Source organism: Canis lupus, chromosome 4, assembly GCF_011100685.1.
Source record: "Canis lupus familiaris isolate Mischka breed German Shepherd chromosome 4, alternate assembly UU_Cfam_GSD_1.0, whole genome shotgun sequence".
Classification (NCBI taxonomy): Eukaryota; Metazoa; Chordata; class Mammalia; order Carnivora; family Canidae; genus Canis; species Canis lupus.
The window spans coordinates 7,595,100-7,615,537 of record NC_049225.1 but is presented as its reverse complement, the minus strand read 5'-3'; the positions used below and the strand labels follow the sequence as shown (position 1 = coordinate 7,615,537).

The window sequence follows — 20,438 nt, the reverse complement described above, 5'->3', positions numbered from 1 at the left end:
TTAAGGATATTTTTAGTACACTCTCAGGTGAAGCCCATGAAAACCCATCTCTTTTAGGGTAAGTTCTAGAAATCACTTTCCTTCCTCCAAATTCTTCATATGATTTCTATTCTCAGAAGGTTGAGAAATTTGCTCCTTACATGGCTCCTCTCCCACTTTGGCCCACTTTCTGCATCTTCTTCATCCTACATTTGATTCAAATTCATAGTTTACCTCTTCTCAACTATTTTTCAAATTCCCACCACTTTACCTCATGTATTTTCTTGTAAGCGATGCCCAATTCCTGGCTGGGGTAAATCATTTCACTTGAGCCTCAGTTTCCTGAGCTGCAACATGGGAATCCCGCCAATGGAACGTGCAGAGAAGAGTGTGTGGACCACGGCAGCTATTAATAGTAGTTACTCTTTACTTCGAATGAGTTGGGGATTCAATAATAAGGCGGCGAAGCAGTATTCAGTACAGATTACGATGCCAAACGGCCCAAAACAAATTCACATACACTCAAATTATTGACACACAGATGCTAAAAATCTACATTCACCTGACAACACCGTGACTGATGTGGACTCTTTTGAACATTTATTAAAAAAGCAAAATGTATGTTCATCTCAAATAGAACAGTTAAAAATGGTAAAGCAATACAAAGGACTCGTTGCTAGCAGCATCCAGTTGTTAGAGTTTCCCGCCCTGCTTCTCAATCCGACCCGGGCAAGCCCGTCCTCCCGGAGCTGGCTGCTGCCTACACCTCCCTCATCGTAGTGCAGGTCAAACCAAAGTTTATAAAATTAACAATTTAGGGTTAAATAAGCTTAAATAAGGGGGTTAAATACAAGACACTTCATCAAAGCTTCTGTACAAAGATAAACAAATTTGGCGTCTGTGTACACGGGGTTCGGCTGGCTGGCCGCGGCCGGCCGGGAGGGTGGAGGGCAAGCAGGCGTGCGCCTCTCTCCGCAGAGCGTTGACTATACACAGTGAACTAAGTTGAAGGGACTGCTTACTGAGCCATAGACAAGGCATATGTAGCTTTTTTTTTTTTTTTTTAAATCAGAACACTGTTAATATTCAGGCACCGTTTGCTCCTGCAAATAAATAGGCCTCTAAATTAACTGCATTCAAACTAGCGGTAAAGACATCAGTGCTTTTTTTTGTTTTCATTTTTCCCGACACGGCTTCTCCAACTATTTACTATGCCTCTTTCTTATTGCTATGATCATGTGGCTGTGAGAAATAAAACTACTGTACATCCAAAAAAATAGAGCACCTTTAACATTAAAGTATATGTCTGATTATTTGCTTCCGGGTTTATTTTACAATACTAAAGCCCAAACTAGTCAATTGCTTTTAACATCGCTACCAGGTCACCTGATCCACAGGAGGTGAAGCCCCTCCTCTCCTGCCTCTTGAGGTACGCCCGCGCCAGAGCACCATTCTAGTGGGGTCCCCCACACGGAGGGCCAAACCGACGCCAGGGTTTACATTCATCTTGACACCAGGGGTTACATTCGTGTGCACACGGCCTCGCTGTCCTCGCTGCTGTCACCAGGTGGCTTCAGGGAAAGAGTCGCCTCCCTCCCCTGCGGGGGTGAATGGTGCTAGACGGGTGGAACAGCAAAAACATCTACGATTGGCTGCAAGCACACTGAGAAACCGCGCATCTGCGGGTTCCCGGGGTGGGGGGCGGCGGGGGGCGCTCGGGGCCTCTCCCCCACGACCCCCGGTGGGCTAGGGCCGGGTTAAGACTTTTTGTCGATGGTGTTGAAGAACCACTCCGTGAATTTCCGCAGCTGGGCGGTGGCCGTCTGGGACTCCTCCTGCAGCCGCATGTTGTCTTGGCGCAGATGCTGCACTTCGGCCTGCAGGACCGCCTTGTCCTGCTTCTCCTGGGAAGAGGGCACACAGACAGGGTCACGCATGGGCCGGCACGTCCCCTGTCCCCAAGCTGCACACCCAGCACCCTCGCTTCTGTGGGGACACGGGGTGTCACCTCCTCCCAGGTGGCTGGCCTGCACATGGTGTCAGCCCAGGATGGAGGGGCCGAGGGGGACAACCCTGGTGTATTATTTCCTCTCACTCTCCTTGGCCTGCGACAGGTATCAACCTAGCTGTTATTTGGGGCAGGTTATTAGCCACAGTTTACCTCTTCCTCTGTCCAAATCAGAGAGATCACAGGAGGAGCTCAAAAGACAGACCTTGAACAAATGCACGAACTTTCTGCACCAACTCCCTCATTGCTGCTGGTCCAAGGTGTGTTTCTTTCTCTTTTCTTTTTTCTTTTTTTTTCTTTCTTTTCTTTCTTTTCTTTTCTCTCTCTCTCTTTTAAAGATTTTATTCATTCACTTATGAGAGACACACAGAGAGAGGCAGAGACATAGGCAGAGGGAGAAGCAGGCTCCCTGTGGGGAACCCAAGGAGGGACTTGATCCCAGGACTCCAGGATCATGACCTGAGCCAGCCAAACGCAGATGCTCAACCATTGAGCCACTCAGGTGCCCCCCGAGGTGTGTTTCTAATAAAGTAAGTACTTGGGCCTTTCACTCCATTGTAAGCTCTCCTGCTACAGTGTGTGTCCTGTGACCTTCAGAGTTTGCCACTAAACACTATGTGAAAATAATCAAGAATTTCCAGAAGAATCACATCTGAGGTACAACCCTGAGTTTCAATTCCCAAGTGCTGAAAGGCATGTCTTGCTCCAAACAGACAAAGAGGTCATTGTCAGATTGCAACAATTGGTTTTTTTTTAAAAGTGGGATCTAACTTGACTGCTAAATCCTACAGACACCACCCGCTGTGCTGTGCCCAGCACTCTTGGGGGGTGAACTGTAGGGGCTGTGGCTTTTGTTGGCATGTCTGGCACCTCCCTCGAGGTTTGCTTCTATTTCCAGACCTCTGCCCAGGCACCCACAATACTGCCCGCGTCACTGCTAAGGGACCCCAGTCACATGAGGAGGCATGAGTATCACATGAGGACAAAGCTCAATACTCCTTTCCTTCTGCCTGGACTCTCCTTGGTGGTTTTGGGGGTCCCTGTCCCAGGATTTGCATCCCAGCATGGTTCAGAGCATCCCACGTGCCTGAGGCCACTTGGTGGCCTGCGTCTCCAAGACTCCTCTGCTCCTTTGTGACCTGTGGAACCAGTCCATGAAAACCTTTGAAACTCTCAACCTCTTCCCCCAAATTCCCTTCATCCTCACACCTCTAAGTGAATCCCTACTCTCCTGACAACACCACTCCCTGGCTGCTCATGAAGGGGAGAGAGGGTGTGTTCCTGTAGTTGGAAGACTTGGGCCCTGGTGGTCCAGCAAACAGCTTGTCCCCCAGTGCCCAGGGAGTTATTTCCCTAAAACTTCAGCTTCTCTGAGAAGTGTGACCTGCCACCCCTGCTCACTCTGTCTCCAGTCCCTCCCATCACTAATGGAAGATTCTAGAATGTGGTTTGCTCTTCTCTCCCCTACCACCTGTCCTGTTTGTTGATGGTTCCAAAGCCACTCAGACATTCCACACAATCCATTCTCTCCACCACTTCCTCTCTGTGATCTGGAAACCCACCTCTCCCCAACTCCTGCTCCCACGGCCATCCTGTACCTTGCCATTACCTATAAAACTGCATAGCTTTTGGGATGCTTCAGCCTCTCAAGTCCCACTCACCACCTCTTGTTCTTTCAGAATAATTTCTCCAGTATCCACACCTCCAATAGTTATCTAATGTCTAACCTTATCTTTTATGTTCCCTGCAGGGACAGTATGTCTCCTCACCCAGCTTATACCCTAGAATCCTCAGTTTAATCCCATCCTATAGATACCCCAGGGGCTTTCTCTCTCTCTCTCTTTCTCGTCTTGATTTCCTGTCTAAACTCTTAACACTGATTACATTCAACTTTCCAATTATCCTGTGCCCACAGCTGGGGGCAGGGTGATGTCCCAGTTTGCTTGGGACATTTCTGGTTCTAGCTCTGGAGGTTCTGTATCCTGGAGTCTCTCCGTCCCAGGCAAACCAGGACACGTAAGTCATCTGAGCTGGAGAGAAACAGCTAACTTTGCCAACAGATGATGGCTTTAATTGAGGCTGCAAATTCAAATGGACCTTCAGCCTTGCTTGGCAATCCTATCAAATACACCCAGTAAATTTACTCACTACTCTACACCTACCCTCTGACCTCAAACCCCTCCTACTCCTTCCTATCACCTCTCACTCTCACCTCATGACTGGAAAAAAAGAAACCTTCAGAGGGGAACTCTGTCAATTTATCTCAATGTGTATGTGAACATATGTATGCACACACCCACACCACCGCACCCTGCTCTGCTCTGGTACTATGTATAAACTGTCCCCACTCTGAATCAAGGCCAGTCCTTTTGTGCCCTAGGTCAGGGCATGACCCTCTGGCTCCCCCTATTCCTGCCATTACTTCCTTCCTAAATGGATCCCTCTACCAGCACTGATACCGGCTGTGATTTCTCCCTTCTTCCATAAACAAAACGGTAACAAAATCCTTCCTGTGACATCTCCCCAACACCCTCCCACTGTCACCTTCCCTTCCATTCCCATGGACAGCACAGTGGTGACCCAGCACAGTGCTGGTGATAGCACAAGGGCACAGCAAATGTGTGAGGAATTAGCTAATTTCTTTGGAGGACCGACCATACACATGTGGACATGGAGGGCAGATGTTGTGAGGGTCACGTAGCTGACTCAGGGGGAATGTAATAGCTCGGGAAGAACAGGCTTTCTGGCAGTAACTAACTCCCCTCAGGTCAGTTCATAAACAGTTGATACAACTGGTCACTCACTGAACCAAAAAATACTAGCCTGCGTGTTTCTGCCTCGCTCTGAGGACTGGCCGTCCAGAGGGCTCACCCTCACTGAGTCCTATTTCCAGCGATCCTTGGGCCCCCCTAACAGTGAAAAATAATGAGCTGGAGGCCAGAACGCAGAATTAGACCTTATGAGTCTGTTTCTATTAATCATTGGCTTTGACAAGGGCACTCATCTTTCCTGAGTATTTTCGTTTTTATTTCTACCAGTTGGAAGGGGTGGATTGTGCCAGATAGAGCTCTGATTATGGATTGCAATGGATCTCTTTACCTTCCGAAGGTCAGTCTGCAGTTGTCGAAGAATCAACTCCAGTTGATTGACCTTCCCGGTCAGTGTGGATGGAGACCGCTCCCTAGGGAAGAAGGGGTAGTCAGAAAGACTCAAGGCCACTGGAGTGAAGACGCAGCACTCAGTACTCTTGCTGGGAAAGTTTGCACTCAGAGAATTATTTCATGTGCTTAGTGCCCAGCGAGGGAATAAATAATATCATGTCAGACTTGGAAAGGGAACATATTGCTGCTTTGGTGGAAAATCCCTTCTGAGTCTCTGTTGATTTAAAAAGGGATTCAGAATCTCTACAACCATAGATGCTGGTTAGAAACAAAAACAAACAAACAAACAAAAAAACCAAACCAACAACAACTCAGAAGATAGATTATCTAAATCAGTTTATCCAACTGAGACTCGGAAGACCAATAAAGTCCTGGGAACCAAATACATAATCGATTTCACCAATTTGTTTTTCTCAGTCAAGAAAATATCATGAAGCTTATTACCAAGATGAATGAGCAAGTTAATAGTAACACAAGTCCATATAAAAATTGGAATCAGGTAAAGAACATATACTCTGTGGGGATAATGTCAAAAAATACAGGGGAATGGGATGGTTCATTCAAGTGAGGCTGGGTCATGGGCTGGGGTTCTGGGGGGAGCTGTGTCCTCGGCAGGTCCGCACCTGCAGCCTGGCAGCAGGAGACTGATCACCAAGGTCCCTGTCCATCCCAGGGCTGTGGCAGCAATTATGGGCAGACATCAAGCCTGGTCCACACCCTCCCTCTCTCTGTCAGAGATCCTGGTCACCCTGAGCCCCAGGTGACATGTCTTAGCAGGCAAGGATTGCCCACCCCGGCAGGGTAGGGGGAAGGTCAGCCTCACTCAGTCCCGGGTCTGGATCCTAAAGGTCCAGGGGATGCAGGCTGGATGTGATCTCCTCGTGGCCCAGGGCTTCGCTGAACCCGTTACCCAGGGGCCTGGGGAGATGCGGGGGGTGGGGGGAGGCTCCCCAGGGGCTCACATACCCAGCTGTGTCCATGAAATCTTTGCCACTGCCTGGGTCTACACATAGAGGCGGCTCCTGCGCGCCTTCCAGGTCCTGCCCGTGCTGCATATCCGTCAGGGTACAGAAGGATGCCACTCTCTGGTCTGAGGAGGGGAGACACACACACGCCAAGGCAGTTGAGTACTGGCTGCACTGCAAGGTGACGTTTGTGCAAGCGAATTTAGTCACTAACCCTCACCCCCACCCCACGCCGCCCCCACCTCCCAATCAGTTACTGCCCTGTTTTAAACAAAACAAAGATAAACGGACTCAGGCAAGCTGCTGACAATCAGAAAGCATGAGGATTGGCTGTCCTTGGGGGCTGTATGGCATGCGCACATCACAGCCAGGGGGACAATTAGCAGATACTGGATTTGCTAGAGCCAATTCGCTTTCTTCCTTCCACATCCCAAGAAATGCCAAAGCAGCCGGCTGGCACGCAAGAAGGGCGTCGCTGATTAACAGAACCGAGGAGACAGACCTCTCCTCAAGCAGTCCCCAAACCGGGGTGGGAGGGGGATCCCTGAGACACAGCAGCCGGGCCCCACGGCCCCTGTGTGTGCCAATCCTCTGAGCTCAGATATAACCATGCAGACGTGCAGACACGTGAAATAGAAAGAAAAGGTTACAGAACATCCGGAGCCCGTGGTCAGCCCCGGACAATCACCTAGATAGGACGTGTGGTGACAGAGCAGCCCAAGTTCTTCATCTGAGTCAAGACCTGAAATAAGATTTAGAATTTCCTATGAACAGTGGCATCTCTACACACCTGGAAGCCTCTGGGGCACACACAAGACTCAAATAATGGGGTCCTGTAGAGCTTGTGCTTGTGCGTGTGCTGGTGTGCATGTGCACCTGTCGTGCTGAAGGAGGCATGGCCCTCGACAGCCAATAACAGATGATGCCAAACCATGTGGTTCAACGTTGCATGTGAACGGTCCTGGCTGGACGCACGCTCTCGTGTATGATGAAGAGAAGTGGTGTGCCTCACACATGCAAGCCCAACCCTAAGAACACGTGCCCATTGGGTTTGCTGAAATGATCCACTCCGTGAACATAGAATAGTGGTGGTGAGCGAGGTCAGCTACATACTCTTACTAGAAACAGCAGTGGTAACAATGATCAGTGTGACTACACTGCCTTATCTTGGGACTGGACCATTTCTACTCTTGGCACCAGTACTTTCACATTCAAAGATTCCTGAGCCAGGCAGGAAAGGCAGTATTTTCTGAAACAGGCACCAGACAGGCTCAGCTCTGGTGGCTGAACACTGACCCAAGACTATCAGTCCAGAAATGCCAAATGGCATGCAGAGCAGTCCCATGTTTGCACAAGGTGGAGGTGAGAACCAGGAATGTATCTTATTATCTACTTCCCCCATTCCCTGGTGTCTCTTTCCTTGGTGCACAGGCACATATAGGCATCTACAGTTGGAATCCAAGGGATATAGCAGGTGTATTAGTGCTGTGGTGTCTTTTTCATATGATTTGATTAATGGCTGAGAAATTGCACTTGGGTCCATGTCAGGGGTGCTCTGTTCTTAATAATATCCCACTCTGACTCCCTCTGGCTGCTGGACGAGTCTCCTAATGAGGCTACCTGCTTGTCTGGTTTATGGTGGGTATTGCACTTCCTGTTAATTAGAAAGAATGGTGGAGGCTGCCAGGGCACATGAAGGAAAGCAAGCTGGAAGCACCCACCAGAGGCCTGGGCCCTCCTGGAAGCAGTGCTGAGTGCACTGCATGATCAGTGGCACAGGGAGTTCTCCGGCCCAGCCTGCTTTCCTACAGCAGATTTCCCAACATCTGTGGTAGGTACACAGATGTCCTTCAACATATACTCCTATAAAGCTTTAAGGATGTCCATCTCCACACTTCAAACCTACAAGATGATGGACATTCTGTAACTATGCGTTCCTGAGAGACAATCATATTCCCAGTTTGGTACTGACTAGTAGGATTTGTGCATATGATGAAATAATTTGTAACTTAATTAAGATTAATAGCACAATTTGGGTGCCTACTTCTACACGTGACAAGATGCGAATGGCAGAGGTGGGGGCAGGAATGATGAGGCATAGTAGCTAGCTGGGGCTGAGCAGCTCCAGGGGTGGGTGGGGAGGGTCTAGGGCTGTCCTGACATCCAAGATAACTCTCTGTTCTGTGATGATCCCAAATAATACCTCACACTTAAAAAAAAATGAACCGCAGATATATTTTTATTCTACAGTAAATTTACTGACAAAAAATGAATGTCAAAACAGATAAAGAATTTCTATTTCTCACTTTTTCATAAAAGAGTTCCACTGACTCATCCAGGTTTTACATGATCCCGTGATAATCTGGTTCGTTTCCATCTTTCTTAATATATGAGTCTGATGGTCAAGCCGAAATACCTGGATGAAAATGTCTTAGCTTGTTCCATCTATTTTTACCTTAATTGATAAAATAGCTACATATTTAACAGAAACAGAACTGGTTGCTGGCAGTCATTCAAGCATTCCTTGGGGAGAAACAAGGTCCTACTGGTCAGAAGGCAAGATGCCAAAAGGGGGGGTTTGCCAGCACTGTAATTTCACAAAGAGGATTTCACTCTGGATCTGGAAAGCTGGGATGTTGAAATCCAAACAGAATGCTGCTTGATTAAGTCCAGACACTAAACTATTCTGTAAAATAGCTAACCTCAGTGACAGTTTCCAGTGGAAGCTTTATTCTTCGACAGCTTATTTCTGTGATGATAAATATTCAGTAACCAAGTAGTTACTGACACTGAATCAAGCGGCAGAGAGAAAACCGTGTCTGAGCTTCACATAAATGGTTAGCGCAGCAGATACAATCCCCACAATCCACATATATAGCCTTTTCTTCTTTTCCTTCCTGTTCTCCTCTGTGCAAGAACACCTGGCTAAGGGGGGGGGGGGGAGACACCAGGCAATGAGTACATATGGAACACCTCAATCCTTTAAATAATCTTAGAAAAACTTTATTTCAATGCAATTTCTTGGTTGCATTTGGCACTACACAAGGAGATGAAGTCAACCAGATATTCCGCATCAATCTGGAGCTGAGTTGGCACAACAGTTGCTGGCAATGAACTCCCATGGCCCAACTGGGCAGCCTAGAGCACTCAGAGAACAGTAAGGCCAAGCCTGCCTCAGGGAGGAGGGTGGCTGATGGATTAGTCGTGTCTGCTGAGGAGCAGGAGAAAGGTACCTGTGCCCGGCCATGCAAGCATGAGGCTGGATTCAACCAAACCCATTTGCACAAACAAAGCTCTTCTAACCTGTCTCTGCTATCACTACAAATTACAGAGAAGCTGGAACTTTACAGCTCTGTGTAGGAAATTAAAGGTACTGACTCTAAGCACCCTGCTTATCAGATCGTGGAAAGCTGACTTAACTGGCAACCAGCAAAGAGAAAAAAAAAAAAGTTACATTGCACTTTTGACATAAACACTTTGGCTTAGGCCTTTTGCAGCCTGCTCATAAATGCTGCAAGATAATAGCCTAGAGTCTGCCTCTCAGTAATGAGCAAAGAAAAGTGCTGGGATTATGCTTCATTTAAGGTACAGCTCCGGTTGCTGGCCCGAGACAATTTCCTTACTTTTGAGATCATTTAAGTTGATTTACTTTATTAAATTAACTTTGCATTTTTCAACTAAATAGCATTTTTCTTTTCAGTTTTTTTTTTTAACTAATTATGTCACCTGGGGAGTCATGCAGTATACCACACTGTTTATGCTTGTATATATACACACACACAGTGTTCAAGTACCAGTAACCAGCAACTTTGTCAAGGTTAAGTTGCAGCTTCACAATGAAAACAGTGATTATAAAAAAAATTATGCTATTACTCTCTTTTTAAAGACCAAGGGCATATGGAGCCTCATATTAAAAACATAAACTTGTATTTTTTAAAAAATGCGTTTCCATAAACTATTTTGTTCCCACGGTGGGGCCTGATATCCGAGCTGCCGGCTCTGCATGTGTACCGCACCCAGACACTCAGGGGCACGCGCATCTCCGAGTGCCCGCGGGCAGACAGCTCGTGGTCACCACCAACCACAAAGGGCTGAAATCCAGAAGAGAAGCCGGGCTGTTGCTGGCATGTGGGACGTGGCAATTCAGTCTCCCAGCACTCATTTGTAACTTCACCTCTGAAAGCCTGTTTTCATTTAAAACATCATCTGTTCAGCAAATGCTTACCACTCATCGCCTGCTTCTGATATTTCGATAAATGAGAACTATTTTAAATTCTAGCACTTTTGAAGGGACTCTGCTCCCCTTCCCCGGCTCCAGGTCCAGTGCTGGACCCACGGCCAGTGGTTCCGGTTGGGTCTGTTCACTTGCCCACACTTGAGGGGGATGGGATCTGCTGTACCCACATCTTCCATTATCCCGCCCAATACAGGGAACGAGGCCTCCATGGCCTATACGCCATGACCTTACTGTACTGTGGAGATCAGAGATTTCATGTAGGTGTTCTGATGTGCAAAGGGTCACATCTCACCCCCGACAAACAAAAGGACTGCATACACACACTAAAACAAACATGAACTGCGGCCCCATTTTTTGAACTTGATTGTCGCAGGAGAGGGAGGCAGGGGCACAGGCTCACTGTCCTTGAGTTACCCTCTCCCTCACAGGCTTATTAAAGAGGTGCCGATTTTTTGACATTTGGTCTTACAGGCGGAGTTTGGTTATCTACCTATTTCCAGTAAGCAAATTCTCAGGAATTAGATTTCTGGTCAAAGAGTGGGCTCTAGCTACATATTGTCATACTGCATAAAAAGATGGATCATACCGTCTTTGTAATGATACCAGGCCTGAGTATTCTTCATAGCTTCCTGGAGTGTGGGATCATTCTTCACCTTCTAAAGATATGAGCTGGTACCTCATCGTCATTTTGAATTTATGTGTGGTTGAACATTTTTCAAATACTTAATTTTGTAATTCTACTTTTGAGGACTGTGCGTCCCTATGCCTTGGCTGCTTATTTATCAGGGGTTTGGTGTTTTTTTGGTTGAGCCCCTCCACACACTTGGGAGAGCCTGGTTTTACCCATCACATTCACTACAAATCCTCCCTCATATTCCTGTTTATCTGAATGTTCTCTTTCAAGTTCATAAAAATGTAAATATTTAAATACTTTTATCTGGCATTGTATTTTGTATGTCCTCTCATTATGCAATAATTAAAGCACTACCTTGCTTCTAGTAATCCTACTTTTACTGTTTCTAGAACTGACTTTTCTAAATCCTAAATCCAAGTGGAGTATATACATTCCTTTCCTGTTTAAATTATATTCAGATTTTTGGTCTGGACTCTTCTTCCTCCAAGAAGACTAATTTCTATTTTTTTGAAACATTACTATGCTGTTTAATTATTATTTACGGTAGACTTTTTGTAGAATATTTTTATCTATTTCCAACTAGATGCAATTAAGCTTTTTAACATATCCTTTAGATATGTGAATTGAAGTTGTACTAAATCTACACATTAACTCAGGAAATGAATTGATTCATCATCTTGACCATAAGCTTCCCATCAGTTCTTTGCGTATATAGGACTTTCCAGTTACTGAAATGTCCTTTGCTTTCTCAAATTAGAACTCTAATATGGCTTAATTTCCAAAGAACGTATAATTTGATATTGCAGATACAGCTAGGGTGCCTTCTGTCTACAAACACTGTTATGGGCACATGGTAGCCCTCACACCAAGAGGCAGAGCCTACCTCCCACCTCCAGGATCTCAGCTGACTTTGGGACTTGCTTTGACCAATAGCATGTGGGGGATACAATGTTCTGAGTCCTCCCAGACCAGGAGGCCCTGAGACATCATGTAGCTTCTGCTTTTGCTTTCCTGATTGGATTCTTTGAGTCACATGGGAAGAAGTAGAATTGCCATGCTGGAGACAGGGGTCCAGCCAGAGACCAGCTGAACATATCAGTGAAGTCACCTTCCAGCTGAGCTCTCACTGAATATGGCTGCATGTGTGATTCCAGCTGAAACCAGAGGGAACCCAACCAACCTACAGAATCATGAGACATAAGCCCTTGTCCCCAGCCATAAATTTTGGGATGGTTTTTATACAGAAATAGGTAACTGAAAAAATTAACAACCCTTTGAGACAAGGCTTACAAAATATGAGATCTATTTTAAAATCTCTCACCTACTTTATTTTATAATCTTGGATACTTTCTTTTTTGAAATTTATTTTTTTTAGTTCAAGTATAAGTAATGGTGTTATATTAGTTTTAGGTGTACAATATAACTGTTCAGCAATTCTATACTTGTGCTCATCAGGGTAAGTGTCCTCTTAATTTGAATAATTTCTTTTTTATCTTTCATATTTTCTAAATACAGAAGCATATGTATAAATGGTTTGTTACCTCCAAAATTCATTCCTTTTTTCTTTGCATTGCTTGTATAAATGTCAAGTATTTCACTACAGAATGAAAGGACAGAGTCTCAACGGATGACACTGTTTAGTTTCTGGACTGAAGGTATCTGCTTATAAAACCATTTCCCACTAAGTATTTTATAACTACTGGGAATAAAGTAGTTCTTCTTCATTAGTTTTTAACGGTATCTCTCAAATCTCAATTTTTATCAAGAAATAGGTCCTAATTCTACTAGGTATATACACCCTTCTTGGGAAATCGGTACAATAACATTTACTTATTTCATTTACTGTAACTTTTTGTAATAGAAGTTTTTCTTTTGTTATACTGGCTAAACTCTTGCCAATAACAATGGATAATCTTTCCAATCTCCTACTGAATTTCATCTAAGGTTGACATTGCTATTAATGACTGAGGTTGTCTTAGGATTTTTCTCTTCTTGTGTGTTAGCAGGAAAGAATTCTCTCATGCTGTTTCTGGCTGCTGCTGAATTTCAAGAAAAATTTATATGGGGACACCACTATTTTTTTAAGCTTTGAAAACAATGAACTCTAAACATATTAGTTTCAGGTAACATTTTCGATGCCCTCCATCTTTGAGCCATTGACGTTTTTTATGCTCCCTCCTTTGTTTTCTTGCAAGAAATACCCAATTATTTTATTCATCATATTTCTTCCTATATAGCTACCTGACATTCCTTAATAATTTTTTTAATTTCTCTTATGTATTGGTGAATGCTCATTTCTTTTCTCATTCTACTCTTGTTCATTTGTATTTTCCATTTTTTGACCAGTTATGTTGCTTTAAAAATATCCTAGGAAAAAATTAACCATTGATTTTATTTATAAATTGCACTGAAAATTCATTTGCCAGTTCACAAAAAAATCTATTTGATTTCTTTTTTGTTTGCTTTTGCAGCTTTTGTAGAATCTTTTTGAAGTATAGTTAACCTGGTTAATTTTCATGGGGTATTTTTTCCCCATTTAAATATGTTTCTGAAAACAGTACATTTTTGTTTAAAGATTATTCTCTGGCTGCAATCCAAAGATTTTAATAGGTAGCATCTTTTTATTATCACTTACTAAAAAGAAAAAAATGCCCTCGTATTCCCAAATGCTGCTTAGAATAATGATTATGAATTACATTAAGAGTCTTCCAAATGGGGATAATTTTTTGTTTGTGTTTTTCTTCTATTTTTCTTACTTAATTCTATTTCCATTGCCTTGTGGCCAGAAGCGCGTGGAAATGCTTGTTTTTGGAGAAGCCTCACTCATGGTAACAGAGTATCCGTTATGTACCAACAGAGTTGGTATATATTTAAGCAGCCCTGATTGGGGCAGATTAGATTGGTGCTCCTGCTCTATTCTAGAATGGCATAGTAAAAAATCTAAATTCTTACACTCATGTATCCAGTGTCAATTTTAGCTCTTAAACAAAGGTAAATGCATCATATGCAAAGTGTAGAACATAAACTGATCAACGGGGGAGAGGCATACCTGCTTGGATGAATCTCATTGGTGGATACGACAAGGGTCATGGTGTTAATAGGCAGATACATTCTATTTTTTGAAATGTGTTTTCAGATGTGTTGACTACTTATGTTGATGTATGGGCACAGCATTACTCCAAGATCGCTCTGAGCTCAGGAAGGCATTTTGAACTGCCTTTATTAGTGTGTAACAATTATGCAGACACCTTTTTTTTTTTTTTTTGGACTATCTTTATCATGTTTAGTCTAGCTCAGAAATGGCTCTGGGAACTGGTACGAAAAGATCAAGTCACAGGCAGGGCAACTGGGTTATCTCGGTGAAGACATTTCTCTCCAAAGTGCCGAGGTGACTGATGATGCCCATTTGCCACCACACCAGCGGATGTCAGGGTGGAACTGACACCAACACAAGAGAAGCTGATTAGCAAAAGTCTAGAGTTGCAAATTCCCACTGTTAATTTTCTCAAGGTGAATGCCGCCTTATAGGGTAGCACTGAAAATTAACTGGAATTTTGAAATACAAACTATAAACATTTGGAAACTTCAGGAAGGTCAGACAGCCAAAGTCCTCTCCCTGGGCAGAGAGAATTCCACATTCTCTCTGCATTGGCACCTGAGCACCAGTTATCTGGTGTTTCCACACCATGCTTTTGGTGCCATGCTCTACGGGTGCCAACTTCCCCCTAGACTCTAACTTCAGCTTAGAACTACTTTCTGAAGAACAGGACTGCAGAAGTGGAGGCTTACGACTGTCAAAGCCTTATGTGTTCTTTGGTAAAGGTCTTCATTTTATGGACAAGAAACCTGAACGAAGCCTAAAGCAGTCATGGACCTCTGAGGATTACCGTCGAACATCCACTTTTGGCCCGATGTGTGGCCATTATGGTAGTTAACGGACTTGTCCGAGGCCCACAGCCCAGCAGCTGACCATGACTATGACCAGAGTCTTGAGGTTGATACCTTAATCTTGGCTATATGCGCCATTTTGCTTCTTCCACTTCCTGCTCTTACTTAGCCTGTCTCCGGACAAGATCCGTTTCACAGGAGTAATTTTATTCTGAAGAGGTAAAAGGGAACTAAGCACAGATAAAAATGGGGGGGGGGGTTAGTGTGTGGATCCAGAGATAAACCGATAAATATTGTTTTAAATCTGAAAAATGAGCATAAAATGCAAAGGACCTTCAGAGGTCAAAAACTATGCCCTGAGTTGGTATAGCTCAGGTGTCCTGTGCATTTGATACCTACGTACTCCTTGGGACTAGCTCTTCTCATTTAGTTATCTCACTGTGTGCTTGATAAATAAAGGTAAGATGAATAAAACAAGCAGCCTTCCCTTGAGATATTCATCACCTAATAAGACGACACAGACAAGTGAATAAAGCAAAATTCAGTGTGGTAAGTACCATGCAAATATTTATGCTGTGGAGAACACTGCAGAGAACAGAATAGATGTTCTTATATTCTCCTGGGGGCAGTAAGACAACACAGTGTGTTCAGAACATGCCAGAGAAAATGCTATTACCTGCTGCCTGGGTTGCTCTAGACAGAGGTAAAGACCATGTTCTTGCCCTTTGGGGCAAGGTTGCATCTAGGTCATTTTGGAAGTACAGAAGTAACTGGGCCATGGGCCTGGGGTTCTATAACCAACTTCGGGTAATGTCAAGGGAATGAAGACTGCATCACAGAGCAGATGGGGCATTCTGAGGCTTCCATGTGGAGTACTTTGCAAGGTGGTGAACCAAAGACCCTCACTCCTATTAAGGGAGCAGTAAGAGCCTGTTCATTTTTCAGAAGTTTCCTAACAGAATTTTGCTTTACTTATCTACTGGAGCTAAATGTCCCCGGTATCTGAATTAACTTGCTAGTAGCCTTCGCCTCCCCCCACCCCCACCCCCCACCTGCAAAGCTTACCTACCTAAAGACAAAGATCTCAGTAACTTACAGCAAATCTACTGGCGGGCTGCCCTGGCAGGGCAAGCTTGCTAAGATTGAGGGGTAAGTAAAGCAGCCTGACTTGGAAGCCCACCTGCCACTCCTGGAAAAGGAACCTGCCTTTGTTTCCTAGATGAAGCTTGGACAGCATGGGGGATGGGGGGCAAGCTGCCAGAGCCTAAGAAGGAAGATAAGTCGATGGGGAGCAGGAGAGAAGAGATGGGTTGCTCAGGCAGCTGCAGCCCCTCCCGTGGGGACGGCCTCGAACACTGAACTCCACCTGGACGCTGCGGCCCAGGTGCATGGGGATTCTTCAACAGGCCCTACTGAAATGGCCCTGTGTCCCTTGTCAGTTTTACCAGTCACCCCAGGAGCAGCTGTAATCTTAGAAGAACAGCATCGGCAAATGGCAAAGATCATAATCCCGGGTCATTTGTTCTCTTCTTACCCACAGGTAAGGTCCTGAGGATGTAGGTGAAGCATCTTCCTTGTTTGGGTCTACCTTGACCTGCGAGCTGGAAAAAAGGTATTTCCTACGGAGCAGCTTCAACCTTCTAAAATTCACGTCAGTGTAGCAGCTGGACGGGTCCTGAGAGGAGTGTGCCCAGCTACTCTCAGGGACCACACTGTTGGAGGAGGAAGCTGAGGCCCAGACAGGGAGGGCCAGGGGCTTGGGTTGGGCAGATCATGTTGCACCTGCGTTTATGCCAAGCCACCACACACCTCGTGTGTGCCCATCTTGCCAAGCTAGGCAGTGTCAGCCTCTGAAGGCCTTTCCTCTCTAGCTTCCCTCATCACACTCAGAGGAAAGAGATGATCTATGCCCTATGTATACAACCTCCACATTTCAGGTAAGAAAACAGGTCAGAGAGGAAGAGTGACTTGTCCCAGGTCATAGCTGGGGCCTCATCTGGAATTCAGGTTTGGGGTCCTCTGCCTAGTGCTCATTTCACAAAACGGCATGGTGTCTCCAAGGAAATATCCTTAGTCACAGCTCAGGCCTTCCCCTGCTTGTTTTCATCCATGAAGATGTGCCAAGTATCCGAAACATTAACACAGACAATCCCAAATAGAGCCATGTTCCCTACGTGGCCGCCCCAGGCCCTGGAGGCTGCGAGTCTTTACCTTCAAATGCCCGTGCTGCGTCCACAAGGTGGGACCAATCTAAGCCCGTGGCCGTGTCCGGGAGGGGCATCAGGCCAGGATCTGCACACTTGGACTTATCCGATAAGGACCCATCGGAGAACCAGAACTCATCTGAACAGAAACAAAACAGGAGTGTCAGTTGGATGGTAGTGCAGGGCACAGGCAGCCCCTCCGAGGGGCCAGGGACTTCTTCCAGCAGACCCTCTGCCCCCAGTGAGAAAGGGGATAGCATGGTGCAGTTATCCAAAAGACACATGGCTGGAAAGACTGAAGTCTGTAGAGAAGCACGACCTACTGACTCATTTAGAGGCTGGCTAGCAACATGCTGAGATGGAAGAGATTCCAGAAAGGACTAGCTGGATGGTACAGTATTGAAATCTGACAGTTTCCTTCCAGGGCAGGCTTCTCGTGGGGACATCCATCTGAGTTGGACTAGCTGCAGGATCGATTCCTGTTTTCTGTAGGCATTACTTCCCCCTTTCAAGTGTTGCAAACTTCTATTGAACACAAGATTTGGTACAGTCTCTCTCTAGCCTGATGGTTTAAAAAGCTTCCTGAGCACCACACGTTCAAGATGCCCCAGTTATCAGTTTATTATAAAAATGCAGAAGGGCTAACTTTGCCTTCATTAACAGGCCAGAAAGAGAAGACACAGTCTTTTCTCATGCTATGCCCAAATACGGTGGTTGGACTGCTGTGCCGCCTCACTGCGCCAGCTTGATCACCAACTAAACCAGAAACACCTCGTCGTCCACCATGGAATTTCGTCTGTCCTTTGTCTGTATGAACTGACCTTTTAGGTTTTTCTTTTTTCACCTGTCATCACGGGACTTGAAGTGTTTATGCCATTGATAAAACTCGTTAGAACTCACTACGCATCTGAGGACAAATCTTTCAAAGGCTTCAACTGGACTTTCTCTGACATATCTTTTTCTGAACCTGCCCAAAACGTCGCAAGCAGCTGCTTGCGAACACATCTGCCTAATGAGACCAATCAAAATAATGACCACCTGGCTGGCTGAGCCTGCAATTAAGTTAAGTAAGGGGCATAATTAACCCAAGGCACCTGCAATTTTTGTTCCCACACCCTTTGGGGTAGCTGTGAAATGCTGGCATCTGGAGGGAGAGCAAGCAGTGGTGTTTGACCTTGACCCTGAAGGGCACTAACGGTCTTCCACCCGCTTGATACCTTCACGGGCAGCTCTCAGCCTTCCTCCACACGGTGCTGCTAAACCCACCCAATCATGCTATTTTCAGCACTACCACATTTAGCCATGGTAATACAAAAACAACTTAGTCCTGGCCCCCACTGTGAAGGGAATCCAGTTACGGATGCTCTGTCTGCACCGCTCCTGCCATGCTCCCTTGCCACAGGCTCATCTTCTTTGAAACAAGAACCATTTGTACGTGGTCTACATGTTCAGTCCTCGTCCAGGCCACGGGGGAAACAAGGAACTACATAAGGAGCAAAGCTGGAGTGCCAGCCAGGAGTGCCATGTTCTCCTGACCCAGGGAGGAAGGAGCTGAGCAGAGTTGGGCTGAAGCCCCTCCCAAGCCTCAGGGCTTCAATCAGAAGTTTAGGGTTCAACCTCCAGGCAGAAAGGTCAGGAAGCCCAGGGATCTGCTATCACTTCTTTTGTCTTTCAAACACACTGGCTGCTTTGCTTAAAGCAGGTTTTCCACTCAGCATACAGGGATTATTTGACTGGGTGGCAGTTGTATTTGTTACTGATTTCCACGTGACCCAATAAGGTGAAGAGAGTGGCAGCCCCGTGAAGGGTGCATCAGGCAGGCTATAACCTATGTGTCCCCGGGCACTCACCTGCTCCCTCTGCCTCTCCTTCCCTCCCTGGAGAAGAACACAGCTGGGACTGGAGAATTATTCAGCTAAATGAACATTTCTATAGAAAGTATACTCTGACAGTCATGCTTTACTAAGAAATGCAAACTTGAGGATTTTCTTTGCCTTTTTAGACAATCCTTCACCTGAGCTTCTGGCATCATAAAGCCTAAAATCAAGCCAAAGACATGCTTGCCTGTGCAGTCTACCTTGTTCCCAGCCCCCACCAGACAACACCATCCTTTCCGGCTCTCACAGGAGCCAGGTGAAAAGAGGGGCAGAATGCAAACTGAAAGGGGCACTAGGCTAACATCCCTGTCCCCAATCCGCATGCGCCTCCAGCAGTTGTGTGCTCCAAGAGCCACCCTCCCCACACCAAGGGAGTACTGGCAGTCCTGGGATGCTCCAATGATTCTTGAGCTGCTGGAGATTCCATGATATGTGGCCATCTGTAATTGAGACAAGGCACAAACTTGAATCCCAGTGGCCAGGAAGCCAGAGCCCAGAGTGAGTGAGTGAGTGTGCCCAGCTATTCACCCAGCAGGGCAGGTCAACCAGCACCACAGCAACCAGCTTTGCTCGCTGCTGCCCTGTACACAAGCCAAGCAGAGGCTGCCTGCAAAGCATGTGATGACTCGGAGACCTGGGAAGCTCTTGGGGAGTAAGTTTCACAAGCAGAGGCGTGCCCAGGGCACGCTAACTTCCTCCAGCTTGTGTGGAGAGGCAGGGAGCAAAAGGAGGGAAATACAGTTTGTGGTCTTTCTTTATCACAAACGACTACCCCTCCTCCCTGGTTCGTGAATGGAACTTTTGTGTTTACTTGAGACTATGGAACTGGCAAAGACGATCAGGAGATTAGAAGTCTCCTCTCCCCCAGGGTTTACTTGGAGTGTATCCGCTGACGTGTCCATCTGGGATGTTCACTAAGTGACTACTGTCTGCCTCGTGTTATGTTTGGGACAGCAGTGGCTGAGGTAGACAAGGCCCATCCCCTCTTGAAGCTCACAAGTGATGGGGGGCGGGGGGGAGAAAATAAACAAAAAAAACAGGGAAATAAAGTCTTCTAAAGAAAACAAAATGGGGATGGGTATGAGGTGCCTGATAGCATGTTGGGGGATTGCTGATCTCAGGAGGCAGCATCGCCAAGGAGCTGCTTGGTGGAGAGCACAGTTCAGGTAGAAAGCTCCTGGGATTTGAATCAAAATCTATCATCCGTCAGTGTGCAACAGGAACCTAGTGTCAACGACAGTCTCCTTAAATGACGTAAGAGCGCCGACAAATTTTTCTCTGGATTATCACAATGAAAAAGCACCTCAATTTCTTTTCAATTGTTTGGAAAATCATATAACTGGCAGAAAAAAATACCTTTTTTTTTTTTTTTTTTTTTGTCTGAGACTCCAAACCACCACAAATTCTTTATAATACTTTTAATGGACATTAGGTATTACTACTGCCATCACCTAGATGATGCTTACTGAGCATTTTCTATATTCC

The 20,438-nt window shown here is 45.7% G+C and overlaps 1 protein-coding gene and 1 long non-coding RNA gene across 10 annotated transcripts in view; one reads left to right on the top strand and one right to left on the bottom strand.

Moving 5' to 3' along the window:
• Window positions 1-557: 557 nt before the first annotated feature.
• Window positions 558-20,438, bottom strand: part of SIPA1L2 (signal induced proliferation associated 1 like 2) — a 213,510-nt gene continuing 193,629 nt past the window's right edge. For 5 of the 9 annotated variants that reach the window (XM_038533898.1, XM_038533899.1, XM_038533897.1 and 2 more), the window contains 5 exons: window positions 17,084-17,215; window positions 6,802-6,855; window positions 6,115-6,238; window positions 5,087-5,168; window positions 558-1,883 (listed from right to left, as the gene is read on the bottom strand). In XM_038533898.1, coding sequence (XP_038389826.1) covers window positions 1,737-1,883; window positions 5,087-5,168; window positions 6,115-6,238; window positions 6,802-6,855; window positions 17,084-17,215 — 539 coding nt within the window. In that variant the 3' untranslated portion in view covers window positions 558-1,736. The remainder of the gene's footprint in view (window positions 1,884-5,086; window positions 5,169-6,114; window positions 6,239-6,801; window positions 6,856-17,083; window positions 17,216-20,438) is intronic. The other 4 variants (XM_038533902.1, XM_038533903.1, XM_038533904.1 and 1 more) reach the window with 3 other exon arrangements.
• LOC111095437 lies at window positions 3,476-5,531 on the top strand. The gene is made up of 2 exons (XR_005357791.1): window positions 3,476-4,003; window positions 5,096-5,531. It is a non-coding gene; the product is annotated as an uncharacterized LOC111095437 (long non-coding RNA).